At 39.4% G+C, this 23,550-nt stretch overlaps 1 protein-coding gene across 3 annotated transcripts in view; it reads left to right on the top strand.

The window, feature by feature from the left end:
• LOC128734148 (muscle calcium channel subunit alpha-1) overlaps positions 1-23,550 on the top strand; it is a 1,300,390-nt gene that overhangs the window by 242,249 nt on the left and 1,034,591 nt on the right. For all 3 annotated transcript variants that reach the window (XM_053828190.1, XM_053828187.1, XM_053828188.1), the window contains exons 5-7: positions 15,988-16,140; positions 16,216-16,409; positions 16,467-16,980. In XM_053828190.1, coding sequence (XP_053684165.1) covers positions 15,988-16,140; positions 16,216-16,409; positions 16,467-16,980 — 861 coding nt within the window. The remainder of the gene's footprint in view (positions 1-15,987; positions 16,141-16,215; positions 16,410-16,466; positions 16,981-23,550) is intronic.

Below are 23,550 nucleotides of genomic sequence, written 5' to 3'. Positions count from 1 at the left end.
TCTGTCGACGACTGCTACAACAGTTGCTGCGCAGGGTCGCAATGATTGAGGTTGATTTGGACTACCTCTATCATTTCTGGCACGCCGCCCCCTTCTTAAACTCTGGGCATCTGAACCCTCCCGTCGGGTGGTCTTTTTCTGTTTTGCAGAGCAAACACCTTGGTGGGTGTTTGAAATTCAGAGCAAAGTGTCCCTCTTGACCGCATTTCCTGCATAGCTTAGATCTATCAGGTCCATCGCAGCTGCTCGTCAAGTGGCTAAAGCCCATGCATTTGAAGTATCTCTCCGTTTCTTTATTCGTGCGAGGAATGGCTTTGAGTGGGCACACAGACCATCCCACTTTCACTTTACCCAGCTTTAGAACCCTTTCAGCTGCCATCACCGAGAGTCGTATCGTTGCCGTCTGCATGCGGCCATACGTTTCCTTTAATCGGATTACCATTGGTACACCCTGAAGGTCACATTTTTCCATCAGCACTTTCCTTAGCTCTTCTTCTGTTGTGACCTCGTCTAAGTTTCTATATAAGACTACTGACTCCTGAGACAAGGCTCTTACGTTCGCCTCTTCGCCGAGAGCCTTTTCAATGAACTCTTTGAAGGCTGTTCTCTTGACCGTAGGGTCTTTCTTTAATTCGAACAGCATTTCACCGTTCTGAGTGCGCCTAGTCTTCATTACCTTCTCCCCAAGCTCCTTCAGGTCAGGGTCGGCTCTTACTTTCCGGAGGATGTCGACATATGTCAATTTACCCGTTGCAGCAATAATTAGGGCATCGCCTCTTTTTTTCTCACAACGCTTCCCACTTTCCTTTTCCTTTCGCTTTTTTCTCCATCTCTTTCTTTTTTCTCATTTCGACGGTCTGCCAGTCGCTGTCCTCCTTCTATTCTGCTGGGCTTTCGAGCGGTGGAAAAAGCGTATTTCCCAGTCTAACATTTTTCGCATCAAACGCTCCTCTGCTTTAATCAAAAAAGAGTTTACGTTTGACCGCGAAAAAGTCAGTACCAGTAAAAACAAAAAACTAATGTGCTCACCGTACGTAATTGATTAACATCACAAGCACCATCAAGACGGGGTAAGACACTTATAGCGGTATCAGATCGCATTGACGAGCTGGTTTCGGAATTCTGTGGCATTTTTTAGGAGACTCACCATGCTCAGGGCTCGCCCCACCACACTATCCCAACTCACAGGGTGGATCAACCGTTAACGCCATGGCGCTGGGTGGGGTTCCCATGTATGTATGTATATATGTATGTATGTATGTATGTATGTATGTATGTATATATGTATATATGTATGTATGTATGTATGTATGTATGTATGTATGTATGTATGTATGTATGTATGTATGTATGTATGTATGTATGTATGTATGTATGTATGTATGTATGTATGTATGTATGCTATGTATGTATGTATGTATGTATGTATGTATGTATGTATGTATGTATGTATGTATGTATGTATGTATGTATGTATGTATGTATGTATGTATGTATGTATGTATGTAGTATGTATGTATGTATGTATGTATGTATGTATGTATGTATGCATGTATGTATGTATGTATGTATGTATGTATGTATGTATGTATGTATGTATGTTTGTATGTATGTATGTATGTATGTATGTATGTATGTATGTATGTATGTATGTATGTATGTATGTATGTATGTATGTATGTAGTGTATGTATGTATGTATGTATGTATGTATGTATGTATGTATGTATGGTATGTATGTATGTATGTATGTATGTATGTATGTATGTATGTATGTATGTAACTATGTATTGTATGTATGTATGTAGTATGTATGTATGTATGTATGTACTGTGTATGTATGTAGTGTGTATGTATGTTGTATGTATTTTTGTATGTATGTTTGTATGTATGTTTGTATGTATGTTTGTATGTATGTTTGTATGTATGTATGTATACGCGTTTGTGTCCATGTATTTGCAGTTTTGCAACGCGCTTGAAATATAAGATAAGTGAAAAACATTACATTAAACTAAAACACGAGTTTGGTCAATTAAATTTTGTCATTTTCTTCGCTTGCTGTTACTCGCAATGGTATAAGAAAAGCAGAAAAGCAGTTGGTTTAAGCACATATGTATAGTGATGTGTAGGATTGAAAATGTTTTTTTTCCTTGTTGGGGACCTTGGACCACTGCGACCAGTTCTTCGATCTATTGTGGTCTATTGAAAATGTTAGTGAGCTGAATAAATTTATAGAAATTTTAAAAAAATTCTGCGTATGTAGGCCCGATTATCGAAAAGACAAGCGCTGAAAAACGATCATATTTCCCAACCTCAAGTATGCTTATGGGGTGGCTTTTGCACTATTTCTTTTATCACATCTCGTTTCCTTAACCCTCTAACGGGCAACATCGTAAAAACGATTTGATCAGGCTAATGACTATTTTTTCATGAAAATGCATACATAAGAAGCTCAAGTTTTGATTTTCATGCAAAAATAATTATCTGAAGAAGCGTCAGCTGAGGAAAAGCCCAATTTCTCTGTTTCGTATATCTAATGCTCTGTCCAGTTATGTTTCTCTGTCCAGTTATGTTTCCATTTCAGATATATTACAGAATTGAGCATCAAGCATTTAAATCACTCATAGAAAAATTTTGAGGTCAATCTTTTTGTTTTAGACATCTTTTTTTCAAACGTGAAAAAGGAAATATTCGCGCAATAATTACTTTCGTAATTATTCAGAATTCTTGGTCAGAATCCGTATGGTCTGAATGCGGCGGTAAAAATATCAAGATATATGTAAGCACATTTTATATATGAACATTTTACATTTCGTGTGAACACATTTTTAATATTGTCAATTCAAAACAAACTTCATATGTGGCTCTGAAGTACCAAAAGCTAAGGCATTTACAGATCTTTTGTGTTTAGATAAATGTTTAAATCACTTGCACATTGCACAGCTAATTACCTAGTAACAAGAAGGGGCTTGTTATACCAAGAAATATTTCTAAAGACACTATATGCGAAAAACTTCACGTTTCGGGTGAAAATAATTAAAATTTTGCATAGAGAAAGCTCAAAGTGCATTGTTTATACTGAAGAAGTCTTTTTATCAAGTGCCCAAAAATATGAAAAATGCCGTCGACAGAACAGCTTGTTTGCGAAAAAAATACTATACAAGTACATCGAAAATAAGAATCTATCACATTGTGCCGGATTACCTACGAATGGCCGAAACACAAATGGCCGAATCACGAATGGCCGAAACACAAATGGCCGAAATAACGAATGGCATAATATACCAAATGGCCGAATCACGAATGGCCGAATCACAAAAGGCCAAATCACGAATGGCCGAATCACAAATGACCGAAACACGAATGGCCGAATGTCATATTCGACCAAAAATATTCATAGCCTTCAACCTGCGTAAACGTTGTGTACATGCTGTCCTTACTCGCTGCCGCTCGTTCGGACTTAACTAAGGGATAATCCCTAATAGACAGTAAACCTAGGAAAATGCATGCACCTAAATAGTAGTGGTTTCTGCAGGGGGGCTGCCCCCCGCAGTGGCCGGCGCTTCCGACGGCGGGTCACCGGCGCACACTCGCGGCCTACGGCCGTCTCGCCCTGAATCATCTAGGAAACATTTGCTACTAACACGGTAAATACGTCTCGCACCTTATAATGAAGATGTATTTATAATTAAGAAATATGAGATAAAAACCAGGTAAAAACAAGTTTATTACCCTATCACTGAAGCGACCGAAATATTTCATTCAATATCCCGCCGTGTCCATCTTTGTTGACCGCACATAGAAAAGTCAACAGTTGTGTCCATTGTTGTTGAACACGGTTTGCTTTCCGCACGGTAGTTGGTAGTTGTCCTGTGAAAAATGAGTGCATCCGGCGATTCATCCGATGTTGCTGGTTTCAACGATGAAGAAAGTGCACCTGTCGTCAAAATTGTGTTGTCGCAGAGAGGAAAACCGATGCTTTCCATTGATGGGGTACTATTCAATAAAAACAAGCAGGTAATGTACGCAACTATTGTTGGTTTTCGGCCATTCGTGACTCGGCCTTTCATGATTCGGCCTTTCGTGATTCGGCCATTCGTGATTCGGCCTTCTGTGACTGTTATTGAAATTCGGCCATTTGGATTTCGGCCATTCGTGATTCGGCCATTTGTGTTTCGGCCATTCGGTACCAGCCCATTGTGCCATCGGTAAAAAGTTGGAAATCCCAAATTCCACGGTTTTTGTCGTGTCATAAAACGGTTCGAAGATCATCTGACTGTCGTTCGTATGTCAAGACGCGGAAAAAAGGCGTCCGTATATGGATAAGAATCACACCCGCGAAGTTGGGGCCTTCGACGGGAAACCAAACTCTTCCGTTCTGGAGGTAGCAAAATAAAATGAATCTAAGCAAAAGTTTCGTGCAAAAGGCCAAAACTCGAGCTGAATTACGAAGAGCCCAACAGAATACGGTCGCGAAAAGCTGTGCCCAGAAGTTACACGATGAAAAGCTGATAAAACCATAATGCTACGTTATGGACGACGGGACCTACATGAAAGAGGACTTCAGCCAGATTCAGGGAAAGCAGTATTTCACTGCAAATGATAAGTTTGATGTTCCAGAGAACGTTCGAAAACAGAAGAAATCGAACTCTGTCAAGAAATTCTTGATTTGGCACGTAATTTGTTTAATTGGAAAGCGAAGTACACCTTTCGTGACCAAAGATACCACGAATGAACCGGTCTATTTGAAAGAGTGTCTTCAAAAACGATTTCTTCCTCCTCTGAAGTCTCACATAAATGATGGTAATGGTGTAACACAGTAGTTATTGTAATGTTGTAGTGCCAATAAAATAACAATTTTACGAGTGAAATAGTGTCTTGTTTAACTATAGTAATATAGTATTGTGTAGCCGTAGTGATTTTACATCAGGCTAAGTAGAAGAACAGTTGCAATAGCAGCTTGTTTTTGTTAAATTTTGTTTTTTTAATATCCCCCCAGCGCGCTACCATTGCAGCTGCGGCGGCGATCATTGTTTTTCTTTATCTGCATACACTCTGCATGTTTGTTGCTATAGTGTTCCGCTCGCGCGTTTAGTGTGTGTTGTGCGATGATTTGCTCGGCCTGTGGATTGGCAATCGTAGTATCAGATTTGCCGATGAAATGTGTGGGCAAGTGTACACGGATATTCCACTACAAGTGTACACCGCTTAACAAGGCAACGGCAAAGATGCTTACAGATAACGAGAATCTTTGCTTCAAATGTGATGATTGTCTGTCTGATAAGTCTTGTGGGCAGAACGATTTGATCTCGAACGTTAAGAGAATAGAGGAAGAAATGAAGAGAATATCTTCACTCTCGGACTCGTTCGTTGCCATGCGAAATCAAATGTCTGCCCAGACAGATGACGCGTTGAGAAACGGTATTAAACAGTTGAGACTAAACATGAATGAGTCTCTAGAAAAATTTATATGCAAAAAATTCGAATCCTTGACTAGTTCGGTTTTAGAAATTAGTGCGCAACAGAACTTATTGTTAGCTGCAATGAATAATGCTTGCGCGCGGTCTGGAACGATTTGTACCGAATCGAACCAAATCGGAAAAAAGCGACCGGTCATTATTATTAAACCTAAAGAATCTAACCAAGCATGCGATGATACTCGAAAGGTCTTAAAGAATAAATTAGATCCAAGAACGCATAAAATCAGCAATTTTAGGAACGGTAGAGATGGTTCCATAATCGTTGAATGTGCTTTAGGCGAAAACATAGTCCAAGTGAGATATGACATTGAAAGTAATCTGGGTGAAAACTATTGCGCTGTTGTTCCCACGTCTGTTCCAAGATTGAAAGTAGTGGGTATGAGTGAAAAACATTCCTCTGAGGCCTTTATTGACTTTTTAAAAAGTCAAAATGAAGGCATCGAAATAAATGATATAAAAGTTGTGAATATATACGAAATTCCGCGCTTCACTTACAACAAGTTTAGCGCAGTGGTTGAGGTCGATTTGGCGACTTATAATTCTATGTTGTCTGCGAAAAAAGTAAATATAGAGTTTGATCGGTGCTTTATTGTTCCCGCGATTAATGTGCTAAGATGCTTCAAATGTGGGGAATTTGGTCACAAGAGCATGGATTGTAAAAATTGTGATGCCTGCTCGAGGTGTAGCCAAAGACACAAGATATCAGAATGTACGTCAACTGTATTGAAATGTGTTAATTGTTCAAGAACGAATAAGGAACGTAATATGAACTTGGACGTCAACCATGACGCATGTAGCTCTGATTGTTTGATTTATAAGAGACTTTTAGACAAAAGAAAAGCAACTTACGTTTCAATAATTAGCAACAAAGTTCCAGGAAGAGGGTGAACAAAATCGATTTTTTGTACTTGAATATTGCGGGGTTATCAACAAACTACGTACCATTGCGTCAGATTGTTGAAGAAAAACGTCCTCAGCTGGTGTTTTTATCAGAAACTCACATTGTTGAAATTGAAGCATATGATCAATATAGCATTCCTGGATACAAAGTTGCTGCTTGTTTATCACATTGTTTATCACATTCTAGACATACTGGCGGTGTTGCTATTTATGTCAGAGAATCAGTTCAATTCAACCTTTGTCTTAACGAAGTGAATGATGGCAACTGGTTCTTGAGCATTACAGTTGTGCGTGGCATGAAGATGGGTAACTATGGTGTTTTGTATCATTCTCCCAGTTCTAGTAACCAGCGTTTTGTTGAAATCCTAGAAAACTGTCTAGAGACATTTCTTGACTCAAGTAAATTAAATATACTGGCTGGTGACTTTTTTTTTGTCGGAAGATTTGACCATTATTTTGATCTATTGTGGTATCTATTGGTATCTATTGGTATCTATTGTGGCTGGTGACTTTAATATTTGAAGCATTTAGCTGATTTCTTAAATTTAATACAAACTGTAGATGAATATACGCGTGTTTCCCAGCACAGCAGAACCCTAATTGATCATGTTTATTCCAATTTTAACACTATTTGTTCAGTTGTGGATACTAATTTGAAAATAACCGATCATGAAACATTCATAATTAACGTTTTGGAAAATTCAAACTCAAACTCAAGATTATTCGAAGCAGGCTGTTTCTAATCTCGTTGAGAGAAGCGTAGATTTTCCGCTCGCGGTCGACAATTTAGATGAATCTGCAACTGTTCTTACAAATACTTGGAAAACGTGTACTAATAAATTGCTTGAACATAAATTTGTTTCTTTGAAAAATTCGAACAGCTGGTACAACTTAGATCTCTTACGTCTTAAACGTAAGAGGGATGAATGGTATAAAAAGTTTTGTAGATCTAATAGTCAAAATCATTGGAATAAGTACACGTTCGCGCGTAATAAATATTCGCAAGAGGTTAAGAAAACTCGTTGTGAATATATCCAGAGGAAGATTAGTCAACATCAAAACAACAGCAAAGAGTTATGGATAATTTTAAAGTCTTTGTTAAAACCTAGTAATTGCAAACGGTCTATAACTTTTAATGGCACATTAGAACAGTCTGAACTAGTAATTGCATCTAAGTTTAATGATTATTTCGTCGATAGTGTTTCATTGATCAATCAATCTATTGAATTGGTCGATGAACCTGATGAGATAAAACAGCCTTGTAACAGTAATTGTAGATTTGAAAGTTTTCACCCAATCACATTAGATGAACTTATTATTATTTATTATTTGCTTTTCATTAGAAAAAACGGCTGGCGTAGATAACGTAAATGCAAGAGTTATTCAAGATTGCTTTCATGTCATTGGTCATACCTTGGTCATCTTTGCTAATTGGCCATGTTCCTCAAGTGTGGAAAGAATCGTTAGTGGTTCCGATTCAAAAAGTTGCTGGAACGATTAAATCCGAAGAGTTTCGTCCCATCAACATGTTACACACTTTAGAAAAAATCCTAGAGCTTGCTGTTAAAGATCAGCTGCTGGAATATTTGAGTACGAATTCCTTGTTGATTCCAGAACAATCGGGTTATCGAGAAGGTCATTCTTGTGAAACCGTATTGAATTTGGTATTAGCAAAATGAAAAGACTACTTAGAGCAGAAGGAGACGATAGTTGCTGTTTTCTTGGATCTAAAACGCGCTTTTGAAACAATTTCAAGGTCCTTATTGTTGAGAATCGATCTAGGTGTGCCCCAAGGAAGTGTATTAGGGCCTCTTTTGTTTATTATGTACATTAGCGACATGCGCCGCGTTTTACATTTTTGCGATATTAATCTTTTTGCAGACGACCCTGTGTTGTTCATTGCAGCTAAGGATTTGCACGAAGCCGTTTTACATTTGAATGAAGATTTGCGTTCTCTTAGTAGTAGGTTGAAGTATAAGCAATTGAAATTGAACATAACTAAAACTAAATTTATGGTGATGTCGCGAAGTCGATTAGATGAAAATGTCTCAGTTATGATTGATGATGAGGTAATTGGGCGCGTTCGGGAGATTAAATATCTTGGTGTAATTATGAATAACAAACTAAAGTTCAATGCTCACATTGACAATGTCATCAAGAAAATTGCCAAGAAGTATGGAATTCTATGCCGATTGAAAAAAAAATTAACTATTTGGAGTAAAATAGAGCTATACAAATCAATCATCTCTCCTCACCTAGACTTTTGCCCTTCCATTTTATTTTTGGCCAATGAAACACAACTACAACGATTGCAGAATAAAATAATGCGTTTAATATTAAGATGTGACAGATTTACTTCCTCGATTTTAATGCTAGACGTTTTGCAATGGTTGTCAGTGAAGCAGCGCATTGTTTATTTGACTATCGTGTTTATTTTTAAAGTAATCAATGGTTTGCTGGCTCAGTATTTGTGTAATCGAATTAAACTTGGCTTAGATAAAAACAAATCGGCAGGTGCTGATAACGTTACGAATCGTGTGATAGCTGACCTTGTCCAAGAAATTCTGGAACCGTTGGACATTCTATTCAATTCTTCCCTTCGTACTGGCTATTTTCCATCTCTGTGGAAAGTTTCGCATTTAACACCGATATATAAGAAAGGTAATCGTTCAGACGTAGAAAATTATCGCGGAGTGGCAATTCAGTCGGCTATTCCTAAATTGTTCGAGGCAATCGTGTACGAAGGTCTATATGACAATGTATGTGGGCAAATATCATCGATTCAGCATGGGTTTCTGAAGGGTAAATCAGTCGTAACGAACCTGTGTGAATTTCATACAACCGTGACAGATTACATATCAAGAGGATATCAAGTAGACTGTATTCACACGGATATGAGTAAAGCTTTTGATGTAGTAGGAATTCGTAGTGTACTCGATGCAGCTTATGATTTCGGCATTAGGGGCTCACTGCTAAACTGGTTAAACTCCTATTTAACATGCAGAACGCAGTATGTGAAAATTCACGGCGAAGTTTCACAGCCGTTCACTGTAAACTCTGGTGTTCCACAAGGAAGCCACCTAGGTCCGTTACTCTTCGTACTAGTGATGAACAATCTTTCCACTTTCATCGTAGAAGCAAATATTCTGGTATACGCCGATGATGTCAAACTATTCTTACCAGTAAAGACCACCAAAGAATGTTTTACCCTGCAACAAGGTCTAGTTAATTTTGGCAGATTCTGTGCTGCCTGTGGGTTATCAGTAAATCCCAGGAAATGTTCTGTTTTGACGTTTACAAGAAGATCACTTGTTTACTTGTTTATTGTCCAGTAGCGTAAGATTAATATCTTTTTTGAAATTGCTACTTCCGGTTCTAATAAAAGGTACATCATTATAATAATTTAATTAACTAATTAACACTAATTCACGATAATTACATTGTCTTGTCATATTTTAGTTTATACGGTTCCAAAAATTTATGCAGCCTCTCTTGAACATTGCCTCCGACGATGAACGTTTTACTTCGGGCGGTAGCGAGTTCCAGCTTACCACACCTCGAACGAACAGTGAAGCAGCGTAACATGCAGTGTTGTTGGCTGGTACCACAAGGTTTTGCAATCGGCGTCCACGAGTTTGGATCAGTTTCTGATGAAGAATACTGGGGGCCTGAGTTTTTAGCAGATTCCACAGAAAGACGCACGATCTATGAGCGTAGAAGTTTTTATCGGACATCCGATAAGGTTCTGTTGCAGGTTGCTCACGTGATCGTAGCGGCTCAGTCCATACACGTATCTCACACAGCAGTTTAGTGCCACACGTAATCGATCGAAGGAGCTTGCGCTGGGCCGGATGAGGAGGACATCGCCAAATAGAAAATGCGGCAGGATCAAGGATTTAAAAAGCGTCAGCTTAACGGCAGTCGATGCAGAGGAAGTACAACAGTAAAGCGTTCGGAGGCTAGCATAGATTTTACCACATTGTTGTGTTATCAAACCATCCCACTGCAGATCGCATTGAAAAATAAATCCCAGGTTGCTGGCGCTTTCTGACCACGGGATACTCTGACCATCGAGAAGAAGTCCAGGCACTGGTGAAACGATACTTCCAGCTCTTCGACGTCTGCTTGTGATGAATAGTGCTTTGCTCTTAGCAGGATTCACAAAGAGTTTATTCCGTCGAGACCAATCCGCAACACGTTCGAGATCATCATTCATCATTCTGACTAACTCATGTGCACAGAGACCGCGTCCGCCGACGTAGAGTTGTACATCATCGGCGTAAATCTGAATAGAGCAGTGCTTCAACACAGTCGGTAGATCATTGATATGACAGCAGAATAGTAGAGGGCCGAGTACTGAGCCTTGAGGTACTCCAGATGGTACTTCCACACTACGGGAGCAGCAACCACCACAAAACACAGTCTGTCTTCTTTCACACAGGTACGATTCTATCAGACTCACGGCAACAGAAGAGAAGTTGAATTGCGTATATAGCTTGGCTAGTAGTTTGCTGTGCGGAATGGTATCGAAGGCCTTCGAAAAATCGAGCATCAACAGTATACCCGCACCTTTCTTATCAACAATGGCTCCTAGATCATCGTACACTCTTAGAACTGCGGTTTTGATGCTCTGTCCTTTGCGGAAACCAGCCTGGTAGTCCGTCAGTAAGCCACTGTCTTCCATGTAAGATGTCATTTGCTGCTTGAGAAGCTTCTCAAACACTTTTGACAACGCGCAGAGGATGCTTATTGGTCTTAGATTAGTGATATCGTTCAGGTGCGCTTTTTTCTTCAGCGGTATGACTTTCGCGTGTTTCCAGGAGTCAGGAAAGGTGGACCGTTCGATAAACATATTAAATAAATATGTAATGTGCTGCACAACTAACGGTAAGATGATCTTCACAAAATTAATTGGTAAATCGTCCATCCCAACGGCGTTAGACTTAATGTCCCAGATAGCGTTCACGACTTCCCAGTAATGTACTTGCTGAAAGGAGAAACTGTGCAACGATGCTGGTGCTGAACTCTCTGGTGTTGGTCTGCGGTGAGTACTGTTCGTGAAGTTAGCTAAGAAGGTACGATTCACTTCATCTGGATCGAACTCGCAGGGACTATGCTGTTTATCCTTGCCAACTCCAAGACTCTTCACTCGCTGCCATAGGGTTTTCGATGAAGCTCTGCTGTCTAGAAAACGATGCAGATACTGCTGTTTGGCTTGCGCGATTTTCGTGTTAGCACGATTTCTTAGCGCTTTGTATCGCTGCCGTTCAGATCAGCGCCAATTGTATTTGATTATAGCTACGAAGAAACAGATATCCCGCGATTGACAGTGATACGAGACTTAGGAGTTATATTCGACGAAAAGCTCTCGTTCAACTGCCATATAAATAATTTGGTTAAAGAATGTTTGTAGATGTTTGCACTAGTACGCCGATTTGGACGCGAACTTACCGATCCGCATGCTTTGCTAGCTATATTTATCGGCTTAGTCCGATCCAAGCTGGATTTTGCGAGTACCATCTGGAGGCCGCAGTACTCTTATCAAATAAACCGTTTGGAAGGCATTCAGAAAAAATTTGTGAGTTTTGCCCTAAGGAACTTAGTACGGAACAACGACCCCCTCCCTCCATATGAGCAACTGTGTATGCTTGTCGATCTGGATACCGTGACCGCCAGACATAAAATAACGGATGTTGTTTTCTTTGTGAATGTATTGTCTGGTCGAGTAAGAAGCCAAGTGTTAAGGGACAAATTAAGTTTAAATAGGAGTCCCGCTGTACTTCGTCGACGCAGAACAGTCGAGCCTCCTCTACGAAGCAGAAACTATACGCAGCATGAAGCGACATGCAGGTTCATGCACGAGTTTAACGGACTTCGAGAGATTATAACTTTGGATATGACACCGAATATGTTAAGACGAAGACTAAGTTTGTACTACAGAGGTCAATTATATAGTGTTTAGATTTTATGTATTTATAATTATTTAAGTCATTGTTTAATTTATAACTAATTCAATTATTGCTTAAGGGCAAAACGCCTACAAAAGCCAGAACAAATACAAATACAACAAAAGAGGAAGAGACTTTCATAGATATAATACAAGGAACGCGGATGAAATAAAAACACCGAATTTCTTGTCATGTGCTTCACAGAATTCGCTATTTTACAAAGGAATAAATGTTTTCAATTCGATGCCAAGACACATTAAACGTGTTATGGAGTTTAAAAAAATATGTATTTCACACGTAAAGGCTGTTTTTTCAGGTTTATTTATTAACTTATAATTGACGAAGTTTTGAGCGAAACAAATGATTTTTGTGGACCATTTTGTTTGAAATTATTTACTTATTTATTTTATTTGATAAACAGAAGATTGTAATTGACGAAGTATTTTTATGAATTATGTCATTGTGTTCGAAATTTAAATTGTATTTTTATTTTTAAATTTATGACTTTTTTTTTAATTTAACTGTACACTTTAACTACTATGTTCACCACGATGGTGATGATGGATTTTTCTTTCTTATTATAGTAAATACAACGTGCCCACGCATCACATCTTTATTGATTTCAAAGCAGCATACGATACAGTCGATCGAGACAAGCTATGGCAGATAATGCACGAATACGGTTTTCCGGACAAACTGACGCGACTGATCAGAGCTACATTGGATCGAGTGATGTGTTTTGTACGCATCTCTGGGACACTCTCGAGTCCCTTCGAGACGCGACGAGGGTTGAGACAAGGTGACGGTCTATCCTGCATGCTGTTCAACATCGCTCTTGAGGGGGTGATCCGACGAGCGGGCATCGAAACGAGAGACACGATTTTTACCAAGAGTAGCCAACTTCTAGGCTTTGCAGATGACTTCGATATCATTGCCAGGAACTTTGCGACGGCGGAGGCAATCTACGCCAGACTGAAAGCGGAGTCTAGGAGAATTGGGCTAAAAATAAATGCGTCGAAGACCAAATACATGAAAGGAAGAGGCTCAAAGGAAACAAATGTGCGCCTCCCATGGACGGTAACCGTTGACGGCGACGAACTAGAAGTGGTAGAAGAGTTCGTGTATTTGGGATCGCTGGTGACCGCGGACAACAACACTAGTAAGGAGATCCAGCGGCGCATCCAAGCGGGAAATCGGGCCTACTTTGCCCTTCGTAAAACGCTACGATCAGGAAGCATACGCCGCCGCACGAAGCTAACAATGTACAAAACCATTATTAGACCGGTAGTTCTTTATGGACTTGAAGCCGTGACGCTGCTTACGGAGGACATACGCGCCCTTGCCGTGTTTGAGCGGAAAGTGCTGCGGACGATATTTGGCGGAGTACAAACTGAAAGCGGAGAGTGGCGGAGGCGTATGAATCACGAGCTACAGGCACTGCTTGGGGAGACTCCCATCGTACATCTAGCGAAAGTTAGCAGGCTACGGTGGGCCGGACACGTCGTAAGGATGCCGGACGACAGTGCGACGAAAATAGTCCTCTTCAACAACCCTACCGGCACCAGGAACAGGGGGGCCCAACGTGCACGATGGCTCGACCAGGTCGAGAGCGATTTGCGACTTCTGAGACGACTAGGAAATTGGCGACGAGTGGCCCAAGACCGAGTTGAATGGAGACGAGTGCTTGAAACAGCACGAGCCACCCCGGCTCTATGCTGCTGAAGAAGAAGAAGAAGAAGAAGAAGAAGAAGAAGTATAGTAATTATAAAATAATACAAGAGCAGTCTACAAAAGTTTGAGCCTCGCGCGCGGAACGCAGATATAACGATCGTTTAAATTTGATTAGGAGCCATCCATGTACCACGTGGACAGCTTAGAGGGGGGTGGGGGTATGAAAATGTCCACGCTTGTCCACGGAAGGGGGGGAGGGGGTATGGTAAATATCCACGTGGACAAGTTTGTTTTTCATACAAAAAATAGAAATTAGAAACAGCAATATTGAAGTAATTATACATATTAGCATTAACCATTGATCAGTGATTGTTTTTGGGCTCAAATAAAGTTTTATCTATATGTTAACCTAAATACATAAACAGAGCATTACGAGAGCACATATCTGGTATAAATCTTGTTGAAAAGATTAAGCCTGCGCTAGTACTCATAGATGTTGATTACCTGTCCTGACATTTGATGTAATGCAATAATAAAGATATTGTTGTTTTTTACAACCCTTGCCTTCTTTGAGAAATGACGGAAGAATCCACTAGTCACGCGACTCATTTATCATTTAGGTCGCGCTTGCACCAAATGTGGATTGCATTTTGCATCCATGGATAACGTATTTCCAATAGGATTCGCCTTTGAAAAACTTTACGAATCACATCGCATCAGTAAGGTCTTGTGCAGTGTTGAAGTAGACGGCCAAACTGAGATGCTCCGGTTAGACAAAGATATTCTGGATAGAGAAGAATCGTCAAGTGAAAGTCAAGCTGAAACGGACTTTCATGCAGTTGCTAATAATTTGCAGTAGACAAGATCACAAGAATTAAGGTGAAACGGTACTGAATCTCAACATGGTCGGAAAGATGGCGTTCATGTAAGGATATGGGTGCCACCGATCCGGTCATGTTGGGATTCAGTACCGTTTCACCTTAAGGTCCTAACACCTTGCATACAAATTTTAATACGCTTTTTAACTCAAATTTCCGCAACGACTAAAAATCAGTATGCATTTTTTCGGGGCCTTTAGACTGGAGCTTCCTTTAACGTAAACTTTTTCAATATATACTGCATAAATCAAGTTGAAAACTAAATTTAGCTCAATGCATTTCTGTTTTGTTAAATTTGGCAAAAGAAAAAAAATGTCCACGTGGACAAACAGGGGAGGGGGTGGGAGTTGGGCCAATGTCCACGCTTGTCCACGGAGGGGGACGGGGGGTTGGAAATTGGTGTTTTTCTGTCCACGTGGTATCTGGATGGCACCTTACCTATATCTGTATGTGAAACCAGATGGTTTTTTGTTTGAATAACTGGATTAAATTGTTATAATATTAATTATCTTATAGATATATCGTCTTGCTCAAACCTTTGTGGGGGTATGTGGCGGGACCATCATCATCTTCACAACTATCCTATGATCTTCTGGTAGGATTTAGCTCCATGCCATTACACAAAGGCGGTGCTGACGTGGCATGAAGCAAATAATGTCGATTTCGTGGCGAAAGATCATAACCCCTCATATACACCGGTGCTGCGGCCAATCGAGCAATACTGGGCTATTATGAAGCAGAATCATCCTAATGTGAAACATCGTAAAGTAGTCCAAATAGTTGAAGAAATAAAGAAAGTATGAATAAATATGCAAAATATGTCGATTTTAAGGTTGTGTAAAATCTCTTGGGTGGGGTGGGGAGGTAAAATTTAATCAACGCTCTAAAACTAAGTTTAATTGTTTCATTTGATGCACTGAAAGTTAGATGGCAATTGGATTAAAATTCGAGTTTCACGAATTAATTGTTTGTGTTACAATTTTAACGTGGACACCGTTTATTTGGTGTAGTTGGCATATAATGCCAATGCAAGAATTGTATTTTTAGCTTTGGTATTGTTGAAAGAAAAATGGTAACATTTATTCCTTAAACTACCTCTCTTTTGTTTTAGGTTTACAAGTTGTACTAAATTCAATTCTTCGCGCCATGGTGCCTTTATTACACATCGCTTTATTGGTACTATTCGTAATCATTATTTACGCCATAATAGGACTTGAGTTATTTTCTGGCAAACTGCATAAAACATGTTTTCATAACTCTACAGGTATTCGCTACTTTTCCTAAACATTTAAATAGGTACTACAGTAATACATAATGATAAAAATTTTCCTAATACCAGGCGAAAAAATGGAAGACCCACATCCTTGTGGAGACGATGGGTTTCAATGCGACAGTATTTCCCCTGAAATGGTATGCCGATTATATTGGGAAGGCCCGAATTCTGGTATCACTAACTTTGATAATTTTGGACTATCAATGCTTACTGTATTTCAATGTGTGACTTTGGAAGGTTGGACCGACATGCTGTATTATGTAGGCAGTAAATATTCGTGCAATAGATTCCGTATTTATCATAATTATTTATTTTAGATTCAAGATGCAATGGGAAGCAGTTGGCAGTGGATTTATTTTATATCTATGGTTATATTAGGAGCTTTTTTCGTTATGAATTTGATTCTTGGCGTTTTAAGTGGTGAGTTTTCTAAAGAGAGAACAAAAGCAAAAAATCGGGGTGATTTTCAAAAATTACGTGAAAAACAACAAATAGAAGAGGACCTTCGCGGTTATTTAGATTGGATAACACAAGCTGAAGATATTGATCCTGAGAACGAAGCGAATACCGTTCAAGAAGGAAAGGTATTAGCTATTAGTGAAATCGATTCTTCGGACCCATTAGGGGAAGAGAGTGAAGTTGTACAAGAGTCGTGGTTTACAAGAAAACGGAAAAACATAGATCGTATTAACCGACGACTACGTAGAGCTTGTCGCAAAGCAGTGAAATCGCAAGCATTTTATTGGTTAATCATTGTTTTAGTTTTCCTTAATACTGGTGTATTGGCAACGGAACATTATCAACAACCGCGTTGGCTTGATGATTTTCAAGGTAAGTTTACACTAATTGATCTGAAGATCAGTTCAGAATAGATTAGATATAAAACATAATGCTTTTTTGGCAACCCTGTCAGTTTCTAATGTTAATATTTGCAAAACTTGAACATGCTGCAAAATATGTAATAATTCGATCGTTCAAGTTTTGCATCACATTTGTTACAGAATCTGTAATAAAAAGCTAAAAGGGAATTATATCAACCTATACCAGTGGTGCTCAGGCATAGGCATGCTGCGGGCCAAATCAGATCGCCCATGAATGATGCGGGCCGCAAAAATTTCTGGCTATTCCTGTGCATAACAAAATGTAAAATATGCAACAAAAAAACCATTTTCTAGGAATCACCACAAGATTTGAACCAGAAAACATTCAGATCCACAACATGCACGAGGCATTACGACTAAACTGAGTGACCCATATGTCATCAACAAATTTTCTCATATATTCACCATCTTTCAAATCAGTCCGCGGGCCGCATGAATCATCTTAAAGCGCCGCATGCGGTCCGTGGGCCGTAGTTTGGCCATCACTGACCTATACCGTCGTATGATTATCGTGTTGGACACGAAAGAGAGATTTATTAAAACGTTGCAGCAGCCCACACAATTGCGTTTTACACCCTACACAGGCATAAGCAAAGCGATGGAAAAAGCGTATTTCCAACTTCCAAGCCCTCACCATAGCTTCCCTCACCAACTATATCCCTTCCCTTTGCCTATATCGTTATATTCTCTTGCTACTCGATGACAGTAATGTGTGAACGGAGAAAAGTTTTTGTCTATGTAATAGCAAGAATAAGTAAGCAGAATAACCAGCCAGCAGGTAGCGGTGCATGTCTCTCAGATTTGTTACCGCTACCGTACCCCTACCGCTTCGTCCAGTCCTTAACGTGAGAGTTATAAAAGAAACTTTTAGCGTGTGACCAGACGAGTCTGTAGACGAAATTTGAGAAACATATACCGCTGCCCGCCAACCAGCTGCTCCGCTTAGCATCACACAAACACAGTTTTTCTTCCACTTATACATTGGCGTTGGCGGTCTCATGAGTCATGCCGGACTGCTAACGCGTGAGTGATGACTAAAGCAAAAATATTTCCCTCTTCTTTTTTCGCACGCAAAACCCTAAACATATTTCATAAATTTGCCATGAAACAACTAACAAATGGCCCGGTACTGTGAAGAAGAAGAATAGGGCTTTCAAATGAAGTAAAATATTTTTTGGCGGCCATCTTGGATTTGGTCGCCATATTGGATTTGATCAAAAAATGAACGTTTTCACCATGAGCCCCCCAACCGATTTTCAGTTTAGGACCACCATTGGAAAGCTGAGAAAAAATGCTATAAGAAACATTCATAAAATTAGGTGTGTAATGGTATTCACTGAATAAAACAACCAGTTATTTGTAGCAAGAATTACAATTTTCATATAATTATTGTCATATTTTCAAAATTTGCTATAAAACAAACCACAAACGACAAGGTTTTGTAAAGAGGACAGATAGGGTTTATATACGAAGTGAAAGAAAATTGGCGACCATCTGCCAAGCCCTATACCCTATATTATAAGCCTTTACAAAACCGTGTCGTTTGTAGTTTGTTTCATAGCAAATTTTGGAAATATCACAATAATTATATGAAAATTGGGAACCTTGCTACAAATAACTCATTTTTTTATTCAGTTAATGCCATTGCACACCTAATTTTATGAATGTTTCTTATAACATTTTTTCATAACTTTCCAACGGTGGTCTTAAAATGAAAATCGGTTGGGAGGCTCATGGTGAAAACGGCCATTTTTTGATAAAATCCAATATGGAGACCAAATCCAAGATGGCCGCCAAAAAAAAAATACTTCATTTGAAAGCCCTGTTCTTCTTTTTTACAGAACCGGGCAATTTGATAGTTGTTTCATGGCAAATTTATGAAATATCACATGATATAAATCTCTAGGTTTGCTCAAAATTCAACTTTTTTTAAACTGTTAGGCCCCTTGGCGCACGAGGGGTTCACTATTTCGAAGTATCAAAAGTATAATTCATATTTTTTAACCATTTTCAACCAATTAAGCACAAACGTATTTGAAGACCTCGTGTCAGTAGTGGCCCCGTTTCAGCGAGAATTACTCATCTGCTGTGGTTTCAAAAAATCAACTAATGTCTTATATTGCAAATTTACGTTTGTTGATTTGTGTTAAGAAAGTGTAGTGTTTTTGTTTGTGTTTAAATCGGCGGCATCGATATGTCGCTATACTGTAGTTCACTTCGATTTTTGACGTAAGACTGCGTCTTATGGCAAGTTTTGAGATAGGGTGTCATTCCAAAAAAATCAAAAAATGCGAGCGTCACGAAAAATGATAGGTTTTGAGCGCTAATCACGAAGCAGACAATTGAGCAGACATCACGAATATGGTAGAATGAAGCGCACGTAGAATTTGTCGTTCTGATGTAAATAGTGCAACGATCATTACTTCCTGAGTTATAAATCGCCAGTGATATCTTAAGTGCAAGTTTTAGTACCGCACGGGACCGCTCGATACGAGAAAAAATTTCAACGATTAAGTGCTATATTTAGTTGAATTATTCCGCCAAATTAGAATCCCAGAAAAGAAATCTGTGGACAATTGATTGTTATTCGAGCAGTTTTTAGTTGTGGTTGTTAAGTGTCGGTGATCCGCAATGACGGACGAAACTATGAACAAGAAGTTGCGCAGTAACTCAGTCTCTAAATCTACCGACATGAGTGTTTCTGAGCTTGCCAGTATTATGCGGTCTCAGCTAGAATCATTCCAAAAGATCACGAGAGATGATTTCAATAAGCTTGGAGAATCTCTCAGCAGTCTCAAATCTGAGATTGCAGCCGACTTCAAAAAGCTTCGTAAGGAGCACAGTCGGTCAATAAACAATCTAACCGAAAAGATCGAGAGGAATAAAATTCAAATGTCGGTGGCTTTGGAACAGTCGCAGAGATCAAATGATCTTATCGTTAGTGGGATACCATTCGTCGCTGGTGAAGACCTGATGAAATATTTTCACTCATGGTGCCGCAGCTTGGGGTATGAGGATAATAAGCTACCGCTTGTAGACATTCGTCGACTCTCAAAAGGCATGCCGTCTGCTGGGACAGTTTACATGGTGCTTATTCAGTTTGCCATCACAGTTCAACGAGATGAATTTTACTCACGGTACCTACGTTCTCGGAAGCTGTCGCTTCTCGACATCGGATTCTCCGTAAATAAGCGCATCTATATCAATGAAACTTTGAGTCCGACAATGCGTGATCTACGATCGAAAGCTCTACGGCTTAAAAAAGATGGAAAGCTGCATGGTGTTTTTTCTCGTCACGGAGTCATTTTTGTCAGGAGAAGTTCCACGGAGAAAGATATAGCTGTGTCGTCGGAGAGCGAACTCAATCAGCTGATTTGACTAGCCGTTTTTACTGGGATTGTTGCTGCTGCTGATGCTGATTCCGCCGATTAATGTTTTATGAAAGAATAATGAAATTGTTGTAGGAAATACTGGCGATACTTTTCTTATTTTTCTTCTTTGAAAGTTGTAATTATTTGCATTGTAACAGAAAAAAAAAACAATTTGGTAGAAGAACATTTGTAATCTATTTGCTAAGTCTGTACTCATACACCTTTCTCTCGTTACTGTTGTAACAATATACCTTGTTACATGCGTCTATGTACATTAAAGTTTAGGTGCAAGTTCGGGTTAGCAAATGATAAGTTAGAAAGATTTCGAAATGAACGTTGTGTGGGTACGACTTGCACCGTTGCATATAAGTGAAAACGACACCTAGCGAAGAGTAGTAAAACGTTAGATAAGACAGAGGCCACAGTGTTACTTGATGGTATAAATTGAGGCGTATTTCGGCCACGTTGTACCGACGTTATGACATCATTCGGTAAAGTTCTAGAAATTTCCCATAGAGTATTAATTAATAAGATAGGTATATAGGCGCATAGAAAACGACCAATCAGAACACAGCACGAGAATACCTTTCGATCACTTGAGTTGGAAAACGTGATCGACTCTTTCACTTTGGTGGAGACCGTATTCGAGTTTAGTTCGCTTTTCGTTCGAGCAGTGATTTTTTTTTTTTTAAAAAAAAAAGCTCTTAGTTAACGCGCGTGTAGTGTGCATCTGTGCTGAACAGATTGTAAGTTTAAAAAGTGTGATTTGATGAAATATTGGACGATCAAAATGGACTTTAAATTAGTTTTTTCGATTCATTGCAGTGCGCGTTCAGAATTAAGTTCGACTTGAAAAAATAAGTCAGTTTGTAATTTAAATTTGTGCGATTCAGGTAAGACTCAAATGTATTAAGCTGAAAGCGAAAAATTAACGTGAGTGCGTTGAATAGGTACACCCACCAATTCAACGTGGGTGCTAGTCTAGGCTGAAAACTCGAGGGTGGATTGTGGTCGTGCTGTTTGGCAAGCCGTTGGTTCTCCACCGACAGTATTCCGGGGACGCATTTACCCCGAAGAAGTATTAGCCGTCGTCAACATCGGCTGCGGTGCCGCCATCCAGCGCTTACGACCTGGCACTGGACACACTGCTCGCCTAGAAACCTCGTGGGAGCTCCCGACCGCCGTTGGATACCCGTAATTCCGGACTCGGTAAGCACTCACGTGAGAAGAATAAAGCCAATAAGAAGTGTATACGCATCAGATAGCAAGTTAGTGGGGCCCAAGAAAAGCTAGTTAGAATTTGCACAAATCTAAATTGTTGGTTTGAAAACGGTTCGAAAGTTGGAAGTTGAAGTGGAATAAAACAAAAGTGCAGTCGAGAAAAGTAATAAAGGCATTTTGATCGGTTCGTTACTGTTCGCCCTGCTCGATAAATATTTCGCTCGGAGATAATTCCTGATAGTGCGCCTCCACCCTCGTGAAAAAGCTAACGTGGTTCTGATTTGGTCTGGGGTCAGTATACGATTTTCGTAGTAATTTGGTAGGCTTTGTGGTCTGAATTCTGCTACACCCGCCCGGTGGTAAGAGTCTCTGGCCGGACATTGACGTGCTCTAGTGGTCTTCTCTGTTTCAGGGAAGTGGCGCTTAAGCCACTAGAGTTGCTGTAACTGCCACAGAGTTCCAAATACGAACGATTTTGATTGGTACGAACGAAAGGCAAAGTTACACTGTAAATCATTTTTATTCCGATCATGTCTATTAACGCAGATATTAGCACCTCATCAAATTGGTGTGTAGTTAGTACGGTGATGAAATCTGCTTTATACCAAGGAAAGTTGTCCGTTTGCTGCGTTAATAGTCGAAGCATATGTGCAAGGAAGTTATGTAAACTAGATGAACTGTGCCAAATAGTGAATGTGAGCAACGTAGACATTGTTTGTGTGAGCGAAACTTGGTTGAATGACAAAGTTGACGATTCAATTGTATCGATTAATGGGTACAAGGCAATTAGGCACGATAGGGTTGGAAGGTTGGGAGGGGGTGTAATGATGTTGTTAAAGAATGGACTGAAGTTTAAGGTTTTGGAGACGTCCAAAAATGAACCTGGTGTACCCTGTACAGAGTTTATAGCAACCGAGATTTTGTTATCTAACGAAAAAAGTGCTTGGATGATCTTTTCTCGTTCTTTGGGTGCAAATATGATCAGATATTTTTAATGGGTGACTTCAATACGAACATATTTGATCGCAGTTCAACGAATACTCGCCGTATGGAAAATTGGATGGAGACACATTCTGTGTTTAGCTTGGGTACTGAACCAACCTTTTTTCATCAAAACGGAGCATCTCAACTCGATTTGTTCTTGACCAATGATAAATCTAAAGTTTTGCGTTTCAATCAAATTGAAGTACCAGTATTATCGAACCATGATTTGATTTTTGCTTCTTTAGACCTTGAGTATCAACCCGCAGCAGTTGAAATTCACTATCGTGATTATAATAATATTCCAAATGAAGTTTTCATGGAAGCATTCAATTTGATTGACTGGACAAATTTTTATCGCAGTAATAACTCAGACTTTCTGCTAGACTTTTTCAACTCATCAATGTTGGAGTTGCATAATGAATTTGTTCCTATCTGCTCTTTCTCACCCAAACTGAAGATAAATCCTTGGTTCAATCAAACGATTAGTAAAGCAATCGTAGACCGGGATTTACTCTACAAAAAATGGAAAACCAGTAAAAGTTCTATCGACAATAATGCTTTCAAAGCAGCACGTAACAAAGTTACAAAACTTGTACGTACAGCGAAACAAAGTTATTTCGTGACTCGTTTGGACCCTAAGCAATCGTCAAAAGAACTGTGGAAAACTCTTAAATCATTCGGTGTAGGATCTACCAAAACAAATGCTACCAATGATTATACTGCTGATGAAATCAATGTTTCATTCTCTGCTAATTTTACTCAACCTACAAGTCCAGTAGAAGAACCACAGGCTAATAACAATACATACGATCGTGAATTGTTTTACTTCGGTCATATTTGTGAAATCGATGTTATAAACTGTATGTACTCCATTAAATCAAATGCAGTGGGACTTGATTCGTTACCTTTGAAATTGTTGAAAGCTATTTGTCCTTTGATTATTA

Source organism: Sabethes cyaneus, chromosome 2 (genome assembly GCF_943734655.1).
Source record: "Sabethes cyaneus chromosome 2, idSabCyanKW18_F2, whole genome shotgun sequence".
NCBI lineage: Eukaryota > Metazoa > Arthropoda > Insecta > Diptera > Culicidae > Sabethes > Sabethes cyaneus.
The sequence above is the reverse complement of the archived record's forward strand: the minus strand, read 5'-3'. Positions and strand labels throughout refer to the sequence as shown.